The sequence below is a fragment of the Stegastes partitus genome, unplaced genomic scaffold, assembly GCF_000690725.1.
Source record: "Stegastes partitus isolate 25-593 unplaced genomic scaffold, Stegastes_partitus-1.0.2 Scaffold30, whole genome shotgun sequence".
NCBI classification, from domain to species: Eukaryota; Metazoa; Chordata; class Actinopteri; family Pomacentridae; genus Stegastes; species Stegastes partitus.
This window is the reverse complement of record NW_007577761.1, coordinates 812933-836132: the sequence shown is the minus strand read 5'-3', so window position 1 is coordinate 836132 and position 23200 is coordinate 812933. Positions and strand designations below refer to the sequence as shown.

The 23200-nt window shown below is 42.9% G+C and overlaps 1 protein-coding gene across 1 annotated transcript in view; it reads left to right on the top strand.

Annotated features, from left to right (window-relative positions):
- The window catches only part of scfd2 (sec1 family domain containing 2), a 105859-nt gene that overhangs the window by 73471 nt on the left and 9188 nt on the right, over positions 1-23200 (top strand). The window contains exons 6-7 of the mRNA XM_008299278.1: positions 12542-12687; positions 20317-20451. Coding sequence (XP_008297500.1) covers positions 12542-12687; positions 20317-20451 — 281 coding nt within the window. The remainder of the gene's footprint in view (positions 1-12541; positions 12688-20316; positions 20452-23200) is intronic.

The window sequence follows — 23200 nt, the reverse complement described above, 5'->3', positions numbered from 1 at the left end:
AAGACTTCTATCCGTTTGTTTGTTTCTAGCATCTTATTCTTGAGCGGTTGGCAAACATCTGTTTTTGCTTCCCGCTTCCTTCACCCTGTTTATTGTTGCCATATTATCGCCTGTACTGCCACTGTCTGAAGACACTCTTTAATGGAAATGCAAAATGAATATAGATTTTGCAATACTTTAAAAATTTAAATCAGATGAGCTTGAATTTTATCCATGGAAACACTTCTTGTGACTGCTTGATGGAACTGAGGTGTGTTTGAGTGTAAACCAGTATGAAGAGCTTTGTTCTTCACTAAAGAGTCTGTGCAGCAGCCACAGATTAACAGGTCTTGTGTTTTCTCTCAAGTGGGCCACTCCAGCAGGATTAAGCCTTAACACCGGAATTCACACAATTATGAGCCCAGCTTCTCGGGTGCTGACACAGCAAGTCGGCCCTCTGCCTCTGTTTGCTCGCTGAATATCTCACTTGGTGTTTGCGGTGTCTGCCATCTTTGGCTCTAATTGATCCTTATTAGCGGCTGTTTTGGATAGATAAACATGTTAAACAGGCAGCATTAGCAGTCTGTCAAAGGAAGCTGTAAAGCTGTGTTATTTGAGACAATAAGTGCATTTCTGTCCCCCATCGTTAAATTCCCAAAAATGTTGACTGAGGTGAAAAAGTTGGTGTACTGACAAAAACAAGTGCATTGGAACCTGGGTAAGCAAATGAGCAATGAGGAGACAGTGATAATATTCCTCAAGTGAATACATGAAACAAACAGAAATTCTATATTTCCGTGATGTGTTCTACACAGTTTTCATTGACAGTCTTTTTATTGCATCATCTTGTTGTACTCTCTTCTTTAGCACTGGTAACTGTCAGTTTTCATACACAAACTTGTGCATGTAGTTGATGAAAAATAATGCAAATGTAAGAGAGTCTTTTGCAGATTTTTTCCAAGTTATTGGGCACATCTTAGTTTAAAATCTGTTAGTTGCACAACTGGGTGCAAGAATGAAAGGGTTTGTTTATTGTTGTTGTTGTTGGTGGTGGTGTTGGTGTTGTTGTAACTGTTTTCATTAACAGTCAATCTGCTGATTATTTTCATGACTAATCAGTTAGTTGTTTGTCCAAAACCCAAATACATAGATGTAGATAATCAGTTTGCAGTCACAGAGGAGAAAATAAGCCAGAACATATTTGAGTTTCGGACGCTGGAATCTTTCTTTTTCCTAAAAAAAATAAAATAAAAAATACTCAGACCAATTAATGGATTATCTAAATAGTTGGCGATTAATTTGCAATATCAAGCACATCCACAGCAGTAGAGGCTTGTTTAAATGAACAACCTTTTGCATTACACACATGTGCAAAACAGTCTTTTTTTTTTGCATTTTATCTGATTTTTTTTCTATTTTCATGTGCATCATTTTACTCCGTCTGGTCAATAGCTTCTCCTCTTCCTTACACCTTTCAGCGCACATGTTGATGAGCAGTGACTCGAAATTGACTATGATGTTTTTCTGTATTTGTCAGTGTGACACGGGGACAGTGAAACCTTTTGGGGGGGGGGGGGGAAGCATTTTCTTTTGCAAATCAATCTTATAGTCTGACATTGCACCACACAATTCCTTTGTTTGGTTTGGCTCTTCAGCAGAATAACTGTACATAAGTCTCTTGTAGTTTCTGATAATCCAGTGTATGTGTGTACAGTTCCTCAATGCATTTCTGCTTCACTTATGTAAGTCTCATGATAGCACTGTGTGGAAGTGGCTTCCTCCTGACCTAGAGATCACATGGTTGCCACGGTGACAGCTAGCATCGTATACGGGAAAGGGGGCATGACAAGCACATAATACTGAAACCCACGACTTCCGTCTCTCCTCTTTCATCCTGAGATACAGTAGCAAAGAGATTTTCCTCCCCGGCATTCCACACAGGATTACCATGTCTGATATAAACTGCAAGAATCTGTGCTTTGCTGCATGCCTTCCTCTCCCTCTCCTTCTGTTTGTCTCTGTCTAAAAATCACGTACTCTCATTCCATCCTCTGACCAGAATAGATCTTTTTTTTTTTTTATCAGGTTTCAAAAAAAGCCAGGATATTTATAAGTAGTCTCGTTGTCTACATTCCACTGATAAGTACAGAGTGATTAGTTTTGATTGTGGGGCCAGGCATAGATGGTGAGCTATTGCGCTGTTTTGAGGGTTGTTGAGGAAACAGACTGTTTTGTTAATTTGATTTTCCCTGTATTCTTGACCAGAGACCGTATTTCCTGAGAACAGAACGGTGTGGCGGTGGTAATGGATGCAAACGCTTCCACATTTATTACTTCCACATTTCTTAGATGTTTGTTTGTGATATTCCACACACATTGGCTGTTCGGTCTCTGCTTGTTCAGTTGTTTTGTACAGTATGTGCTGGACAGACAGCTCACAGAAGTATACAGTAATAAATTAACTGATCCATTTAACAAGTATTTCTTTAAACCACTGACAGGTGAAGTGAATAACATTGATTATCTTCTTGCAGTAGCAAGGAGTGGGATATATTAGACAGCAAGAAGCAATCAATTCTTGAAGTTGATGTGTTGGAAGTAGGAAAGATGGGCAAGCATATGAGTCTGAGCAACTTTGACAAGGAACAAATTGGGCAGCTAGATGACTGGAGTTAAGTGTCTCCAAAATGGCAGGTTTTTTTGAGGTGTCTCTGGTATGGAGTGGTTAGTACCTACCAACATGGTCCAAAGAACGGAAATTGTTGGAAACCCTAACCTTGGTTATAGATAGAACTAGGGATGTTCCAATGAGGTCGGGCTGGTCCAAATAGCAATTTCTGAGGGGGGTGTGGCGTGGGGAATATTCGAATATCAAAATTGGTGTCCAGATACCACCACAGCAACCAAATATTCAAGTCTAGCCCTACAATTAAAGTAATGTTTTATTTTTGTTTGTTTGTTTGTTTGTTTGTTGTTTTCTCCTGATCCAGTCATTTAATATTTAATATCTGCCAATACCCAATCCCATTTTCCTAGATACTGAACAAAAATTTAAAAAAGCAACACTGTTGTTTTCGCTCCCATTTTTCATGAGCTGAACTCAAAGATCTAAGATCTTTCTATGTACACAAAAGGTCTGTTTCTCTCAAGTATTGTTCACAAATTTGTCTAAATCTGTGTTAGTGAGTACTTCTCCTTTGCCGAGATAATTCATCCACCTCACAGGATTGACATATCAAGATGCTGATTAGACAGCATGATTATTGCACAGGTGTGCCTCAGGCTGGCCACAATAAAAGGCCACTCTAAAATGTGCAGTTTTGTCACACAGCACAGTGCCACAGATGTCTCAAGTTTTAAGGGAGCATGCAGTTGGCATGCTGACTGCAGGAATGTCTACCAGAGCTGCTGCCCATGAATTGAATGTTCATTTCTCTACCATAAGCCGTCTCCAAAGGGGTTTCAGAGAATTTGGCAGTACATCCAACCGGCCTCACAACCACAGACCACATGTAACCACACTAGCCCTGGACCTCCACATCCAGCATGTTCACCTCCAAGATTGTCTGAGACCAGCCACGCGGACAGCTGCTGCAACAAACAATTTGCATAACCAAAGAATTTCTGCACAAACTGCCTCAGGGAAGCTCATCTGCTCTTCGTCCTCATCGGGGTCTCGACCTGACTGCAGTTCGTCGTCGTAACCGACTTTAGTGGGCAAATGCTCACATCCGATGGCGTCTGGCACTTTGAAGAGGTGTTCTCTTCACAGATGAATCCTGGTTTTCACTGTACAAGGCAGATGGCAGACAGCGTGTATGGCGTCATGTGGGTGAGCGGTTTGCTGATGTCAACGTTGTGAATCGAGTGGCCCATGATGGTGGTGGGGTTATGGTATGTACAGTCTTATGTTATGGACAACGAACACAGGTGCATTTTATTAATGGCATTTTGAATGAAATACCGTGATGAGATCCTGAGGCCCATTGTTGTGCTATTTATCCACGACCTGGATGAAAATGCATGAACCCATGTTGCAAGGATCTGTGCGCAATTCTTGGAAGTTGAAAACATCCCAGTTCTTGCATGGCCAGCATACTCACCAGACATGTCATCATGTTTTCTTTTGCATCATGTGAACGGTCAGGTCACTTACCCGGGGAAGAGATGGCAGCAGGATGCACAATGGGAAAAAGGTGGACCAGTGGAGGCATTGTGATGCTCTGGACCATGTTCTGCAGGAAACCTTGGATTCTGACACATGGATCTAACTTTGGCATGTAGCAATGGCCTCTTCAAAGGACTTGACAAAAACTCCACAGTGTTCCCTTGACCTCAAACCTCCCAGATTTTAGTCCAAATGATAATCTGTGCTGGACAAGCCAGTTCAATAGAGGCCCCGCCCGGCAGCTTTCAGGACCTAAAGGATCTGCTGCTAATGTCTTGGTGTCTGATACCCCAGCGCACCTTTAGAGGGATCTACACTGGTTAGGCAGGTGGTTTTAATGGTAAAGGTGATAGGTGTATCCCATCATGTTCCCTTATCATGAGAGTTAGTATCGTGATTTTGATGGCACATTACAGACTCCAATTACATGGATCATCAAAGTATGAACATGTAGATTTTAACTGTCACAGGTCTTCAGATGGCAACATTAAATCTGCAGCATAGTCTTTGATGGCATACCTTTTCTCTCTGCAGCTCTTTATTGTATTTTAAATCCCTATCCAGCTATATTTATTAGTGATACATTCCTGCTTGGTAGGTTTCACCTTCTGAGCGTCACAGGTTACTCTTGCTCCTCTCTTAGTCACTCTTGCTCACCTTTGGCTCTGTTGAATCTAATTAGGAAAATCCTCAATCAACCGTTTCCTGCCTGGACTCTTATGGTTGTGTGTTTTGGACCAAACTACATTCTCTCCCTCCCTAATCTTTCCGTCTCTTAGCAGCATAGAGTGCTGCTGAGTCAGTCTTTGCTATTTTTTTGTGGCTTTCCTAACAGGTTGGTAATAGTCAAACTGATTCATTTCAGGAAGTAAATGCTTAGACAGACACTTATGTGTTTGCAGAGCCATTCAGTGTCATGTACACTCATCACTTCCCATCATGTGTTACAGTTTTACTAAAGCTGTAATCATGTAAAGACATGGCATTATGCTAGAACACAGTCAGGTGGCTGTTAAAAAAACATTTATTAATGACTTAATTTGAAGAATCCTGAATTGAACTCATATTTGCATGACAGACACGTGACAGCATGGGGTGTTGTAAATGTGATGTGCGTTGATATGTTTAGCAGCACGGCAGCGTCACGTGGGATGAATTTGGATGCAGGTGTTCAGCATAATAGCCAAGCTGGATGTTCCCGCATCAACGCCAGCTCCTGCTGAGGATCTGAACGGTTACAGTAAATGTCAGGGAGAAATCTCACAAAAAGACCAGCGTTATGAATAAACCACTTCTCCTACGAAGTATTTCCTGTGTAGCAAAGACGGATTGACCTCATAGAGCTCCACTGTTGCATCATTGTGCTTGGTGTCATGTTCCATCATTACCATGAGAATTACAACTGTATTTTATCTCAATGTCACATTAACATTCCTGCAGCTGTAATGACTCACTAGAACACTAAATTTGTATTAATCCACAGCTGAAAATAATCCCCAACAAATGCACTATTTTCTCCAGTTCGAGTAAGATTTGCTAAAAACTACAATGCCCAGCCGTACATTTTTACAAACTTGCATCTTCAGCAGGAACTAGTGTATTTGAAGCTGAGGGCCATAGATGGAAACTTTGGCGAGACGGTGGGATGCACTGTTGGTTTTGTTTTATTGTGGAATTTTTTTAACAGTGATGAAAGCATAGACTGACACCTGCCTCATCCTTATTAACATTCCTACACTTTCATGTGGTTTTAGCACTTGACATATGAGTCACAATCTATGCATTATACATTCTCAAAAAGGAAATGCAGAAACAGCCTATTTGACAGAAAATCACAGATTAAAATCATGTCGATCTGACACTGCTGTTATTTAAAGGGTGATTATGTAAGTTTGAAGTGTAACAGTTCTTTAAATGGCAACATTAAATATTTAACGCCCTCTCAACAGCTCTTTATTTTATTTTTCATCCCTGTCCAGCTCTATTCATTAGCGATAAATTCCTGTGCGCTCCTCTGGTTGGTTGGTTCTGGCGTCACAGGTTACGCTCGCACCTCTCTTACTAACTATTGCTCACCTCCGGCTCTGTTAGATCTAATTAAGAAAACCCTCAATCAACCGTTTCCTGCCTGGACTATTATGGTTTTTTGTATCACAATCAAACTACAGTCTCTCTCTCTCGTTAATCTCTCCGTCTCTTAGCAGCATAGAGTGCTGCTGAGTCAGTCTTGGGTATTACTTTGTAATTTTCTGAACAAGTTGGTGATTGTCTGACTTGGCTGTTTCGGGAAGCAAATACATAGACAAAAGTTGGCACTCAGGTGTTTGCAGAGATATTTAAATGGTATGCACACTCATCTTTTCCCATCTCGTGTCTCAGTTTTACAAGAGCTGTAATCATATAAAAACATGGAATTATGGTGGAACACAGTCAGGTGACTCTTAAATAAGCGTTTATTATTCACTCAATTTGAAGAAACTGGAATTCAACTTACACGTGTGTGTGTGTGACAGACATCAGATAGCGTGTGGTGTTGTAAATGTGATGGTGCCGATATGGTGGGTGGCATGGCAGAGTCACGTGAGATGAATTCAGACACAGGTGTTCAGTCTCACAGCCAAGCTGGATGTTCCCGGATCAGCACCTGGTTCTGCTCCTGCTCAGGATCTGCGATGCCACGATCAACATCTAAACCACAGATTGCCTCAGGGGGGCCAGCATCCAGCAGCCTGCCACAACCCCAGACCTAGCCCTGCTCCTGCACTGTATGCTTTGGCAACAAGTCAACCGACTCTCTCGCAGTAGACACGCAAGCCCTTGAACAGATTTCCACATCTCCTCCCTACCTCGCCATCATATCCAGTCCGCTCCAATTACAGTTCAGATTCAGCACACGGTATGTGTCAGGTCAATCAGATTTACTGCACATTTGCCATTTGCATTTTCTTATTTTCTTAAATTCTTCTCGCAGTATAAATCCTCAGAGACAAACATCAGTTGTTTGTTTTGTAGGATGCTTTGCTCCACTGCGGGTGTCTGGAAAGATAAGACCCACATCTGACTAAGTCTTCACGCTCCGCTCAGTCAAATAGACCCGCTGTTTTAAAGTTTTCCTCTCAGCCAGGGCAGTGCAGAAGTGTGAGCCAACAGGCTAGACACTTCACATTCCTGAAGACAGCGACTCAAAACAAAGACTCGCCTTGGTAAATTTGATATCATCTATATAGGAAGGGAAAGGACCTTACAGAGAACAGAAAACAGAGACTAAGACCTGAAAAAGTCAAGCTGCTCTGTGTGCATTATCTAACTGTGCTAACAATGATGGATTCCTGAACGTATATAATGTGCTCAATAAAATCAAGCAAAGCATTTATTCATGTAGGTCACTGTTCAGCCTTGTGAATGTCTTCTCAAAGGGAGTGATATAGCTGTCTTTACAATCTATAAATTTACGGTGTAGTATGTTACATGCACAAGTCAGTGTGGATAAAAGGAGATTTTTACCAGATGTCCTGTGAATGTTAGATGTTATCTTCAAAACTCACATATTGCTCACTATATATGCATCTGCCTTTGCTTTCTTTCCAAAATTCCTTTTTTACTTCCAAAAGTAAAGCTGTATGATATGTGAGCTCATATGTTGTTATGCAATCTTTAGGTCAGGAGCTTTAATTGAGGTTCCGGGGTTTGAATGTAACCCTGTGGTTGCAGAAGTCATGCATAGCCTTTTGATTCCGGCCTAATTAGTGTGCAGCGCCTGACGATTCCAGCTACCTTTAAATGAGAGCAGGGCACACGCTATTATGTGTTTCAGAGAAATGGAGATGGCCTAGTTTATAGTACATTGTATGGTTTGCAATATATTCCATGAATAGCTGTCCTGTTGTTATGGTAGTTGAAAGCAGCTGTAATTAATATTTTCTGATAACCGTGTATGGTGATCATCTGAATCTGCCTCTCCCCTGAGCTTTACAGATCCCTATAGTTTCAATCTCGAGGTGTTCCATGTTATATGTTTTGTAACAAGCCCGCTCATATGCAGAACACAGATACAGGCAGAAGGGTTAACAGATTGCAAACCAGAATCGCAGGAAACCAGGATGCATTGAAAGTAGGTTTGCGGAGCACTTGGGATGTCGATTGAGAGTGGAAACATAAGGCAGGGAGATGGAGATGAAGTTGTTAAGTTGACTGGTGGATCAAGCAGGTTGGCACATGAGGAAGAATCTAGAAACAGGGAAAAACACTGTTAGCATAGGAAGAATCCTGCAGAGAGCCACATAAACTCAGATGTTTGACCCAAGAGTGTCCAGCTACTACAACGAGTAACAGATTTGGGCTGGGCAATATAGCTAAAAACTGTATAATGACAAAAAGTTTAATTTCGGTCAGCATCTGTAATTATTGGTAGATTTTAAGTATCTATTTTTAATAAAGGCCTGCAGAAGAAATGGTTTATTTTAGAATTTAACCACTTCAGCCGATTTGTCAAGGTACATAGGTGATAGCAATAACCTGTTTATTTTTTATTTCTCTTTGTTATTTGATCAGATCAAATAGCAAAGAGAAATAAAAAAAAAAAAAAACATCTCAAACAAGAGCTCAGGTCTTAAGGGGTTACCATCAGAGCAATGAAAAACACACAAATGAGTAAACTGACAAACATAAATCAAAAAGAATAAAAATAACAATATCGTACATTGATACACATTAAATAAACTTTGCGTCCTTCCCACCGCTGCCAACTGCTTGCTCAGAGGGAGTCCAAAGACAGCTTTGGATTGCTGGGTTCTCCGGTTAAATTTTCAAGGTCTTCACCTTACCATGTAAGCACTATGTGATGACATATGTTGTAAACAGCGCTATACAAGTAAAACTGAATTGAGAATTGAATTGAATAACCCCAGTTGTTTCCCATATCGTGGGACTGTAGGATGGAGATGGTTCATTTTTGTACCTTGGATCTATGTAATCTGGATTTGTAAAGTGAGGACCATTTAGCTGCTCTCCTGGTTCTTGTGTTTATACTGTGTACTGTATTTGAATATTGTGAATTGAAGGCTCTGCCGGGGGGGTTGTGATCTCAGGGACAATCTGTGTCATGCTTGCTCAGATTGTTCCAGAGCATCACTCGAGCAGAGTCACCGCCAAACTCAAATACATGTGATCCCAAAAAAATGGGTAAATCTGACAAAGTGTCCTGTCTGAAATAAAGAAAGCAAATTAAACTGAGAGGTGCATGGATGGCAACCAAGTTAGGGTTCCAAATTTCTGGCTCAGAACAGATATCACCAGATAGGGAGCAACTTTAGACTACGAAGCCCTCATCTTTCAAAGCAACCACCAGCTCCAAAGGGTGAAAAGAGGCCACTAGTGCACATCAAAAGCCAATCGGGAGAGCAATGGAGATTAGCATGCTCCATTACCAAAGGATATGACAGCGGTCTGTGGATGAACAAGAGAGGGAACATGCTTTGGGTTTAATCATGCAACCCGACTTTGTGTTTCGTGCACTTTCATGGCGCTTTGCATCTAATACATTAAAGAAATACTTTCTATCGAGCAGTTTCTTATTGCCATTGATTAGGTGAGCATTGCTGGTACATATCGCTATTGTGTCTTTGCACACGTCTGTGACAGAATTATCGGGCAAAATCAGGTGAAAGAGCTGTGGTTCATTCCTATGTTGGAGAATTTTTGAGGACATATGTGTGTGCTATAGCTACAGGTCACACAGGAGCAGGAGACATGTAAGAACAGACACAAAATGACACAGACACAAAGAAAAAGACGAAACAAAGACACTGGGAACATGACCAGAACCTTCACTCTCGTGACAGTCATCACTTGTTTTCAGCATAAATCCTCTAACATACAAATTTCATCACCTCGTCCCTACCTGCCTCCCTGGACCCCTTACAGTTTGCATACTGGCCAAACAGATCCACAGACGACGCCATAAATCACCTGACACACACAGCCCTGGCCCACCTGGCCACGAGGAAGGGGAATTATGTGCAAATACTGTTTGTGAACTTCAGTTCAGCGTTCAACACCATAAACCCCTCCAGACTGGTCACTAAGCTGCAGGACCTTGGACTCACCTCCTCCCTGTGCAGGTGTGTCTACAGCTTTTTGACCAGCAGACCACAGGTGGTTCGAGTGGGGAATCACCTGTCCTCCTCACGCACCCTGAACGTCGGCGCCCCCCAGGGCTGTGTGCTGAGCCCTCTGCTGTACTCACTGTACAACAATGACTGTCTGTCCACATCAGACACTAACACCATCTTTAAGTTTGCTGACAACATAGCAGTGGTGGGTCTGATCTCCAACAACAACAAGGAGGACTATTTAATAGAGATCACCTACCTGGAGGACTGGTGCAGAGTCAACAGCCTCCTCCTGAACGTCAGCAAGATAAAGGAGCTGATTGTGGACTACAGCAAGAAGCAGCAGAGGGCATGCCATCCACTCAGGATCAGTGGGACAGAGGTGGAGCAAGTGGAGAGCTTCAGATACCTGGGTGTTACGATCACGCAGGACCTGACGTGGTCCTGTCACATCAACACCCTGGTTAGGAAGCTCAGCAGCATCTCTACCTCCTCAGACGCCTGAGGGACTTTAAGCTCCCTCTCAAGGTGCTCAGGAACTTCTACACCTGCACCATTGAGAGCGTTTTGGCTGGGAGTATCACCACCTGGATGGACAGCAGGACTTCTTGGCCCTGAGGAGGGTGGTCCGCTCAGCTGAGCGCACCATCAGAACCACCCTCCCCAACCTGCAGGACATTTAAAACAAACAATGCAGGTTAAAGGCCAGGAAGACTGCGAGTGAGCAGTGTGTATCTTTTTTTATTATTATTTGCACTAATTGACACTATCTGATACTTTGATTTTTATATTGATTGATTGATTGATTGATTGATTGATTGATTGATGGACTGATTGATTGATGGACTGATTGATTGATTGATTGATTGATTGATTGATTGATTGATTGATTGATTGATTGATTGATTGATTGATTGATTGTGTGTTTTGTTCTTTATTCTTATTTTTATTCTTATTACTATTAGTATTGTTGTTGTTGGTCTGGAACACGTGCATAATGCATTTCACTGTACGTTATATGACTTATAACTGTGTTTGTGATAAATAAAGGCCTTGAATCTTGAATCTTTCGTTCTTTCGTGTTTAATTTACTGCCAGCAGTGAACAGTTATTTTCAAATAGTTACATTTAAAGCAAATAAATTAACCATATAAATGCAGACCTTTATGAAGGATGTGAAATAGTTTTATATTGTGTGAAACATTTATCCAGTTCACGTAGAGAGTCCATGTGAACCCTGGCGTGCTTCTGCAGATGACAAAGTGTACAGCAAACAGAACCTTGCAGCCAGGAGGATGCTGAAGCATTGCTGTGCATCTAGTGTCCTTGCTCTGGAACAGTGCTTATGTGGATAACACAGAGCAAAACAAGATCCACCTGAATGGCAGGATCCACGGTTACCCAGCACAACATTGCATTGTAACAAGATGATCAATGTTAAACACTTCACCTGTCAGTGGTTTTGAATGCTGTGATTGATCGATGTTTGTTGCATCGTTGTTTCAAAAGCATTCATTTGTGCTTATGCGTCACCGATGTGAGTCTGGTGTGCTGATTCCGTTTTCAGATTTGTATTCTTTCATAACACAGCAGCTAACCTCCTTGTTAATAGAAGGCCGCCACATTCCTGAGCAGTGCCAGGGGGAAGTGCAGGTGCCAGTCGGCCTACTTTGCCAACAGCACTGTAAACTGTCATCTTGGCTACCATCCTCCCTCCTTCCTTCACCGTCTCCTCCTTCATCCCCTCAGTTTACCTCTTTTTCATGTTACGCTTTTTGTCCTTCCTCCCCCAACTCTCTCCGTGCCACTGCCTCTCCTCTTTTATCTTATGCTCTGTAATTCCGTGTTTATTTCACAGCGATCTCTGCTTCCCTATGCAGTTCTTCAGAAAGGAGGGAACATTAGCTTTTGATTAGACTGTGGTGCTTTCGACTCAAATAAAGGAGCTCTTGTCCTCTTGCTGCCATGCATTTACCTTGATAATTGGTTTTAGTGCACACCCAGCTGAGAAAATTACCCACAAAAAAGCAACATGCTACATCTTCTGGCCAATTGTTTTTGCAGATACAAATGTTGTCAAGCTGCATGCTGAGCTTTCTTTAGCCTAGTTTTAGGCACCATGTGGTCTGGTTTTTCTGAATCAGCAATACAAACTTTTTTTCCCCAAATGTTAGTAATTGCATGCTGATTTTCTTCCATTATGTCACACTCTTGCTGTATTTAGTGTTATAATTTTGTCTTTGTTTAGTAAGCGCATGTGTTTATGTGTGTCTTACTGTACCAGGTTGTGCAAACCCCGAGGAGCTGACCACAGAGCGAGCCCATTCTGCAGTAGAAGAGATGTTTGAGACCCTTCGAGGTTTGAGCCACACCAGAGACAACCTAAAGCAGCTGCGCTCCGTCTACACCGCCAGTGACGGGGTTCACCAGGTGACAGACACATTTTTTATTGCTAGGCTGCTTTGCTTTGCAGAAGACACACACATATTAAATATGACCCACTAACACAGCTCTGTCAACATGACACAATCCTCCAGCACACTTAAGAACAAAAGAATATTTTGTTAAAATTACCCACTGCTCGCAACCTTTTTACCTTGTGTGTAATTTCCCTATACTGTGCGCTCCTGCTGTGGCAGTAGCACAGGTACAGATTTAGCAGAGGCCCTCTGACCTTCACTGCCTTTGTTCCTCTCCGGTTTGCGTCACATAAGCATACAGCACAGAGAAGGAGTTCACTGAGAGAGCCTCTTCACACTCGTCTGTGTCTTGCAGCTTATGTAACCAAGACAGACCTCTCTGTGCATCTGCAGGCTTTGTCCTCATAAAAAGCTCCTGCCTTTTGGCATAGCTAGTCAAGGGTGGCAGCTTCATCACTGCTGTCCTTCGCTCTGATTTGGCAGCTTTCTCAGAGAATTACAGATCAGGACCATAAAGGTTAGCCCATGAAAGTTCAGGAGAGTTTGGTATTTTTTTTCTTATTTTGATTTTATATTTTTTTCTCTGGACATAAATGAAAAGAAGCTGAAAGCTGAATGAAACATTCTTGGAACTGGAGTGGAGCTTGAACAAAAGCTTTGCAGTCCTTGTATCTTTTAGTTATTTTTATATTCAATTGAGAATACAAAATCAGAAAATGAAAGAACAATTCATAATTTCATTATTTATTCATGAAACCCAGCAAAATCCTGCATTTACACAAGCTGATGTCAGTTTCCTGTTACAGTTTAAAACAATAGTCTGACATTTTGGGTTCTCACAAAGAAAACTGCATGTTTTTCATTCTTTAAATTTTATGCCAAGTCCAAAATAGAAGATCAGAAGCCAAGGACTGAATTAGATCTTCTTTAAACTGTATTATTTGTTTTTTTATTATTTTTATTCTATTTGTGGTCATGCATGGTTGTGCACAGGACAATGGGGAAAGGAGGAGGGGAGATGAAGAGGATGGTAAATCTGGGACATGCTAACTGTCTAATCATCCTGACAAGCTAAATATCAGGTCCCACGTTGTGCACTTTTCAACATTTTGTTTTACATATGTCTTTGTCAGGTGACATGTTTTTTTTTCATCTGTTTTCTAGCAGTACAGAGCTGCAGATGGAGAAATGGTTACATTTCGTTCACTATTTTATGCTCATTCTGTTCTCTGATGACAGAAAATATGTAAATGAGAGTAGCTTTATTTGGACTTCATCTGTGTTAAAATGTAGCATATGCGAGCATAGGGAGCTGGAGAGAAGCGAACAGATGTAAACACTAGCTGAGTTTAGGTTTCACTGTCGCGCAACACATGGCATGAAAACAAAGTAACTGACCTAGTCCTTGTTTATTGGTTTCACATTGCTCTTAAAGTTTCCACCATCTTCAACTGTCCCACAGCATTACCGTTTTCACATAGTTCTGCCCTGTGGGGAAACATCCACCAATCCATCCATCCATCCATCCATCCATCCATTTTCTTCCGCTTATCCGGGGTCGGGTCGCGGACGCAGCAGGCGGAGCAGGTCATTCCAGACTTCCCTCCCCCCGGCGACACTTTCCAGCTCTTCCTGGGGGATCCCAAGGCGTTTGTAGGCCAGCTGAGAGGTATAATCCCTCCAGCGGGTTCTGGGTCTGCCTCGGAGCTCTCCTCCCAGGTGGACGTGTTCGGAAAACTTGCAGAGGAAGCCTCCCTGGAGACATCCGAATCAGATGTCCAAACCACCTCAGCTGGCTCCTTTCAACACAAAGGAGCAGCAGCTCTACTCCAAGCTCCCTCCGGATGTCCGAGCTCTTCACCCTATCTCTAAGGCTGAGCCCAGCCACCCTACAGAGGAAGCTCATTTCGGCCACTTGTATCCATGATCTCATTCTTTTGGTCCCGACCCAAAGCTCGTGACCATAGGTGAGGGTTGGGACATAGATGGACCGGTAAATCGAGACCTTCGCCTTGCGGCTCAGCTTTCTCTTCACCACGACGGTCCAGTACAGCGCCCACATTACTGCTGATGTTGCACCGAGTCGCTTGTCCACCTCACGCTCCGTTTTCCCATCACTCGTGAACAAGAACCCAAGATACTTAAACTCCCTCGCTTGGGGCACCACCACCCCGGTCTGCCAATCCACAGGCACCGTACACGATGCCCACGCGACACTGAAGAGAAGTGTCAGCCATGACAGTCTGACAGTGTCCAGAGCCTTTAGCATCTCAGAGCGAATCTCGTCCACACCTGGTGCTTTGCCATCGAGGAGATTTTTAACTAATTCTGTGATCTCTACCATGGATATGGACACAGAAACCCTCGAATCTTCAGCTTCCCTCAGCAAAGGATGTGTTTACCGGGTTCAGGAGTTCCTCGAAGTGCTCCTTCCACCGCTCGACAAGATCCCCAGTCTGGGTCAGCAGTTCTCCTCCCCGGCTATACACAGCCTGGGCAAATCCCTGCATCACCTTTCTGAGGCGTCGGACAGTTTGACAGAACTTCTTCAAGGCAGACCGAAAGTCCTTGTCCATAGCCTTCCCGAACTCCTCCCACACCCAAGTTTTAGCTTCCACGACTGCAGCAGCTGCAGCCCTTTTGACCAACCAGTACCTGTCTGCTGCTTCAGTAGACCCCCAAGCCAACCAGGCCCGAAAGGTCTCCTTCTTCAGCCTGACGGCTTCCCTCACTGCTGGTGTCCACCAGCAGGTTTTGGGATTGCCGCCACAACAGGCACCAGTGACCTTCTGGCCACAGTTCTTAACGGCCGCTTCTACAATGGAGGCTTTGAACATGGCCCACTCCAACTCCATGTCCCCAACCTCCCCAGGGATGCAGGAGAAACTCTTCCAGAGGTTGAAAACCCCATGGACACAGGCCTCCATCAGACGTTCCCAGTTCACCCTCACTACATGTTTGAGTTTGCCAGGTCTGTCCGGCAGTCTTCCCCACCATTGGATCCAGCTCACCACCAGGTGGTGATCAGTTGGCAGCTCTGCCCCTCTCTTCACCCGAGTGTCCAAAACATATGGCCGCAGGTCTGATGACATGACTACAAAGTCGATCATCGACCTTTGGCCTAAGGTACTCTAGTACCAAGTACACTTATGAGCAACCTTATGTTCGAACATGGTGTTTGTTATGGCCAATCCGTGGCTAGCACAGAAGTCCAATAACAGAACACTGCTCGGGTTCAGATCAGGCAGGCCGTTTCTCCCAGTCACGCCCCTCCAGGTTTCACCGTCATTGCCCACATGAGCATTGAAGTCCCCCAGGAGAACTATGGAGTCCCCAGGTGGCACCCCTTCCAGGACACCACCCAGAGACTCCAAGAAGGCTGGATACTCTGAACTGCCGTTTGGTGCATAAGCACAAACGAGTCAGTTTTCCCCTCTGCAACACACAGTCGCAGAGAGGCAACCCTCTCGTTCTCCGGGGAGAATTCCAACAAGGCGACACTCAGCTGGGGGCTTGTGAGTATCCCCACACCTGCCCGATGCCCCATCATGGGCAACTCTGGAAAAGGAGAGAGTCCAACCCCTCTCCAGTAGTCCGACTATGTCTAGCCGGTAGCACTCCACCTCCCGCACCAGCTCAGGCTCCTTTCCCACCAGTGAGGTGACATTCCATGTCCTTAGAGCTAGTCTACGCCACCAGGGGCGGTACACCAGGATGCCTACTCCTGCCTACCACCCGTTGTGTATAGCACCTAACCCCGATCTTCTGCCCTAAGGGTGGTGGGCCCTCTTGGCAGTGACCCTGTGGTGCTTCTTCGGGCTGTGCTTGACTGAGCCCCATGGGGCCCCAAGGCTCGGCCACCAGGCGCTCTCCCGCCAGCTCCCCCTCCAGGCCTGGCTCCAGGAGGGGGCCCCGTCTCCCTGTTCCGGGCGAGGTGGCGGCTTTGCTCTTCAAGTATGTCATCAGGGTTTCTGAATCGCTCTTTGTCTGGTCCCTCCCCAGAACCAATTTGCCTTGGGAGACCCTACCAGGGACAAATGTCCTGGACAACATAGCTCCCAGGATCACAGGGACACTCAAACCCCTTCACCGCGATAAGGTGGTGATTCATTGGGGGGTGTGGGGAAACAGTTAAATGTAATGATGACGTTAGCTACATTAGCTGTAAAACTTGTTATCACTAAGGATTTTCTGATAGTTGTGGTGACATTGCCATCAAAAACTTAAGTTCAGTTCCTCAGATGCTGACAGTGGGTTAAGTCTCTTGTGTTCATTCTTGCATCCAACAGCAGAACATTTGTTGTGTTTTGCTTGTGACTGAGACATAGTAGAGTTGGCAGAAGGGGTTCTAAAGTAACTAAAACCAAGGCAGCCGCTCATTCTGAATGGCTCACCTGGGAGAAGCAGGCAATGAGGGGGTGGGATTATGTAAATTTTTAGCTTAATAATTATTGGTTCCTTTGTTTAAATCCATCCATCCATCTATTATCTATACACCGGCTTAATCCTCACTAGGGTTGCGGGGGGGCTGGAGCCTATCCCAGCTGACTTAGGGCGAAGGCAGGGGACACCCTAGACAGGTCGCCGGTCTATCGCAGGACAACACTTAGAGACAGACAACCAAGCACCTCAGTTTAAATGTAAATAAGATTTTAACTGGCTGCCTAGTAAATGAGAGGAGAGCCAGGGAAATATAAACTTATATCATGATATCATATCATTTTTTTCACAGCTTTGATTTTTTTTACCTCCAAATTTCTGAGACATACAAAATAGAACTAAAATTAATTTTTACCATATCAGGCCTTTAAATTATCATCATGTAGAATTTGCAGAATATACTCACTTTAGTTTTCATTATAGCTACCTTGTAATAATACTTACATAACTTAAACTGTATTCATGGCTGGAAACCACAGTAGATTTTGTATTTTAAGTGACAACATATACTCTTTGTTGAGGTGGTTTAAATGAGATGCACAGTACAACTTCATTATATTTCTGACTGGATTATTTCCAAAAACATTCCAGTCTGTTGTTTTCTCTGCTCCGTTTGTGTTTTTCATTTTGTCTCCATGTTGTTTTGGAACATTAATTTGTTCATCCACTCCGATGCCAATAAATCCTGTGGGGGAACCTGATACTCGCATCTAAAAGGGGTGTGTGTCTGTGAACGTGTTTGTGTGTGCAGAGGAATATTTAAGCAGTGGCATTATCATATGACTAATTCTAATATTGTTTTTATCATGTGGGTGTTTTGAGGCGGTTATTTAATAGGATTGCTTTTAGCTTTTTTAGAAAATCGAATGAAAATGAATGGTGCGTGACTGCGAGTTGGATTTGTTGTTTATGCCTGTGATATTGTTGTGTATGTGCATGCACGAGCGTGTTGTTTAGCCGGAGGTGAATCATTACTGTGTTTACTCCAAGGTTAGTTTGTGCAGAATGACCCATGCAGCAAACTAACGCTGGCGGAGGTATATGTTAGTTTATGTAATTTCTACTGCAGGATTTCCCCAAGTCTAATTTGGGTGCTCCTGGGGGACTGGAGGAGTGGGAGGCTGTGAGGAATCAGTGAAGAATGATACATAGAAAGCACACTTGTGGGCAGAAATGTCTATCACCAGCAGCATTTGGACAACATCTTGTGTGTAGGTGTGTGTTTTTAATGACTAAATCAACAGTTTGGAAGATGTATTTTCATCTGAGTGCACAGATGTTTCTTTGGCAACATCCAAATAGTCAGGTTTGGTCCTTGTGCGACTCATATTTTGGCAACAGCCTTGACGTGTTGCTAACTTTAGCCTCATGTAAAAAGATGAACATTTTCCAGTGATGCAGTACTGGAACTTATTCAACATGTTTATTTAGACTTATGCTGTTTAGAGCACTCAAGTAAAACTCTGCCAAGTCTTATCTGAATCTTTATTGTTCTCTGAGACAGCAAACTTCACTCCCAAGGAAAAAAAAACATCTGCCTTGAATTCTTGATCTGCGAGCTTAGAGGACTATAAATGGTACATTTCATTCTGTGTAGCAGGGCGGAAAAGTCTATGTTACCCTTAAAGTTTTTTTTTTGTTGTCGTTGTGCATCACATTGTAAGAAATTTGGACAGTCTAATAAGGCTTTAGTTGAGGTCCTGCACTCCAACTCATTCAAGGAAGCACATGCATTTCACTGAAACTCTTGCGTTTGTGGGAAAAGAAATAAACTGTTGTGTCTAAGAAAACGAGGCTGCTCAATTCTATGGAAAAGTGGGCCAGGTGTCTGTTATGGAGAAGCAGGTTATGTCATGTGGTGCTGTCAATGTGTTTGTGTTCATAGGAGCAGGATTTTTCATCAGCACACATACACGCTCTCGAACACAGATGGACATCAATGTGTTTACCAAAATTATTCATCCAACGGTTTATGAGGCATTTAACAAATATTTTCTGTTGCATAAATAATCTCAGCTGGTGCTAGTAAGTAGGTCGTAGTCGCCTGATTGATTGGTCACAGGAAGAAAAAAAAAAAGCTGAACTAACTCTAGATGAACAAAATCTGCCACAGTGCACAGAGTACAGCGTACCTGCTACCCTTATTAGCCTTTATATAATTATATTTAAACAAAGATAATATTGGCACCACTTTGAGTCATTTTAACCTCGACTCAGAACAGATCAGCATGCATCTGCCATTCATAGGATTTTTTTTAGATAGAACTGTATCACCTGCTGATCCAGCTCAAGAACTAAGTTACTCTAGCATTTTTAAATGAGATGTCATGTCGGTTGTTTAGCTGTGATATGCAAAGTGTTGTTTACATTCAACTCCATGGCCATGTATTTGTACAAAATGCAGCCACACCATCGACTTGTTTGACAGGATTTGAATTAGTTTGGAGCCGACTCCAAGTAACCGTTAAATAGATTGGTCCTAGTTGGCTCCATTTGGTTGGGTGAGTTCAAAGTTCAGGCAATCTCTTGTTCCTACCACCAAAAGTAATGGATTATTCCTCAAAGGCTGTTAATGTAGCGCTTTTCTCCTGATGAAGGTAACGCCACCAATTGTCAGACCAATAAGAATTTGGCCAACCAATCAACCTGGAGACCACAGCCCTACTAGTATGGACAAAAACAATAGCTGTAAACATTTTTCAAACATTGCAGTAATCCAGAAATGCTGTTTTCTGAGTATCATGATTCTAACATATAATGGTGTTTTGGCAGAGGTTGACTGTCGATTTGATTTACCAACTTTATCACCCACTCAAGACTGACCAAAGGGCTGTTTTTACGAAAATCTAACAGTGAAAGATTCTTTTGTCCCAGTTGCAGCAGTGTTTAAGCTCTGCGTCCCGACTCATAAGGCAGCAGCCAGTTTGTTCACGCAGAGCTGCTTCTAATTCCACTGTCGCTCACACCAACAGCCGTTCACACCAACCATGTGGACACTAAAAGCAGGGCACAGTATGACAAACAAACAGATGCCGACGATTCGTCAATTACCGCTTCATGCACATACAGTCAGATTGTTACAGCAGAATTTCATCCTTGACCCATCTCTCCATGTAAAAACCAAACTGTGTTGTAACCACAGCTGTTTTGATTTTTAGCTGACTGTCGCCTTTATGTGTTTCACGTTTATGTTTTGCAGGCCACATATCGACCTTTTCTGCGGCAGATCCTGGAGGAAGTCTTTCACCCCGACCGACTTGAATGTCCAGACATCGAGCACATGTCCGGGGGCCTCACCGACCTGCTGAAGACCGGCTTCAGCATGTTCATGAAGGTTAGACCATCAATATTTCTGGGTTCAGCACTGTTACATCCTCCAACTACCGACTGCATACATAAAAAGTGCCATCTTCTACTGCTTCACCACAACCTGATTTGCTGAGGGAGCTTCCCATGTCTGCACATATAGTATGATGAGTTTGCGTGAGTAGGACGAATAATCAAAAGTCTTCACATTTTAGTCTGTATTATCTCGATGCTAGCCAGTTAGTACAGTCATGGCCAAGAGGTTTTTCGTTTCTACCACCCAATAAACACCCAAAAAAGAAAAGTGGTGATTTCAACAGACGTACAGTAAGAACAATGGGGTGGTGGTGGTGACACACAGGCTCCATTAGGTTTGCAGTGACGGCTCCGTTTCCGCAAAGGCGGGGATATTCAGAGATCAAGTTTGATATCCAGATCCCAGCACAGCGAACGAATATTCGGCTATTCGATCCAGCCCTAATGGCTTTGTACCTCAGGAATACATCTTACCCCAGTTTACCCTGTAACAACAAAAAGTGTGTTGTTCATTTTCTGGTTTGTGGTTTGAAGACAGGGGGTTTTGTCCGAAAAACTCCTGAGAAAGTACTTATAGACCTACCCTTAAAAAAAAAACTTTTGTGCTCTAAGCCCTGCACCAATCATGAAGCCTTTATTGACCATAGAAATAAAGTTTTTAGTTATTTTCTTTTTAGACCAGTGCCAGGCAACCATGGGTGACATGACAAGAAATTGTACACACTGTAACAGGATCCATATCTTAACATGTCCACCAAATTTGGTATAGTCACGTGTTTTGTTGCAGGTAAGCCGGTCTTTATTAGTAAGCCACACTTGCAGGTCTTTTGTAAGATCATTACCAAAAAGCAAAAATATGCAAAGCTGATGCAGTCAACCACATGTGATATGTTATATGAAAGCATGCTCTAATACATATATGATTATTTGAAATAATAGATATGTATGAAATCTGTTGGATAAAAAGGAGAAATGGAAAAAAAAAACATGATGAAAAGTAGTGTAACAATGGAAAATGCAAGCACATCTAACTACTAAACATGGAGATCGTTAGTTAAATGGAGTCTATGAAGCCGCGGTGACCTTAAGTTTGAGACTCGATGAGGTGCGTTCAAAAACAGGGATGCAGCTCACAGTAAAAACTACATCAGGTCACAGCTTCAAAGAATCACTTTTATTTTTTAAGGCAAATCATAATCCTCAGATGACACCAGCTCGCTGTGAGGTCCAGGTTCTTGAGGAGCCACAGCTTAGCAGTATCAGAACACAATATCAAGCTGTAATTCACAATCACAAGTTTATCAAGTAACTCCAATCTGATAATGCCTTCCTCAAGAAGTATTTTTTTCTATATAAAAATCTGTTATTTTCCAAGCATCATCATCTTGGGATAAACTACCTCATACAATCAGAGAATTAGCAGTATCTCTAACATTCAGATATCCCCCCAAAAATGCATCTCAGCTCTGCTATTTAATTGGCCATACTTGAAGGAGCTTCTGCTTGATCTCATCTCTAGAATGAAACAGAAAGTATTTAAATGGCAAGAAAACCACCTTTTATACTTATTGAACCATCCATTATCTATACACCGCTTAATCCTCATTAGGGTCACGGGGTTGGAGCCTATCCCAGCTGACTTAGGGTGAAGGCAGGGGACACTCTGGACAGGTCGCCAGTCTATCACAGGGCTACACTTAGAGACAGACAACCAAGCACACTCACATTCACACCTATGGACAATTTAGAATCACCAATTAACCTCAACATGTTTTTGGACCTTGTGGGAGGAAGCCGGAGAACCTGGAGAGAACCCACACTGCACGGGGAGAACATGCAAACTCCACGCAGAAAGATCCCGGTGCCCCCACCGGGACGCGAACCAGCGAGGCAACAGTGCTACCAACTGCACCACCTTGCAGCCCCTTATTGAACCACTTTGACCCAAATTCAACTTTTAAAACCAATGTCGTTGGACTTGTAGAGAACATAAATTGTTTGTCATAATTATACACAATTTATAAACAGGCAGCTTGATCATCAGTTGACTCATTCTTTCAGTTGTTCATTCTGTCTGTTGTAGTTTTGTTTTTCAAAGTTTTGAAAGCATCAGGAGAACCAGTGACCTGAATTTCTGGGTTATATTACTTCCCTTTTTTTTTCTGCAACAAACATGTATTTTTTGCTTTGTGAATAATGTACATCTACCACAGAGCAAATCACTACACTCGGTCTAATTTTTCCACATCTGCACCCTCTTAAACTGATGATTACCCAGAGGGAGGAATTAGGCAGGTTGTGTAACTGTGGCCTGGTTTCACACGAATTCAAAAACTTGGCCCACGAACCGCTAAGTCAGACTGACACAACCTATAAACCTGAACCTGGAGTGTTCCATCGGAGTACAGTGCACAGCCTTTATGCAATAAAACACTCCTATAAAACTTCTATTTTTAACCACAGAGCCAACTGTGAACTCTGCAGTTCATATAATTCAACACAGTGCAACCCCTGCTGTCTGGATTGTGACCTACTAAATGGCAACAACGTACTTTTTGTCATGTTTAGACTTTAGATAAACAGAGTCTCTGCTGTGCTTAAGATCTGACTCCTGCTCCTTCTAGTTAAATCAGATAGTTCTGTAGTTCTGTTGTATAACCAGCAAAAATCTGATCATATCTTGCATTTAGAGGGCAAAATTTGTAGTTTGCTTCTACAGCTACGACTGATGTATCCTAAGC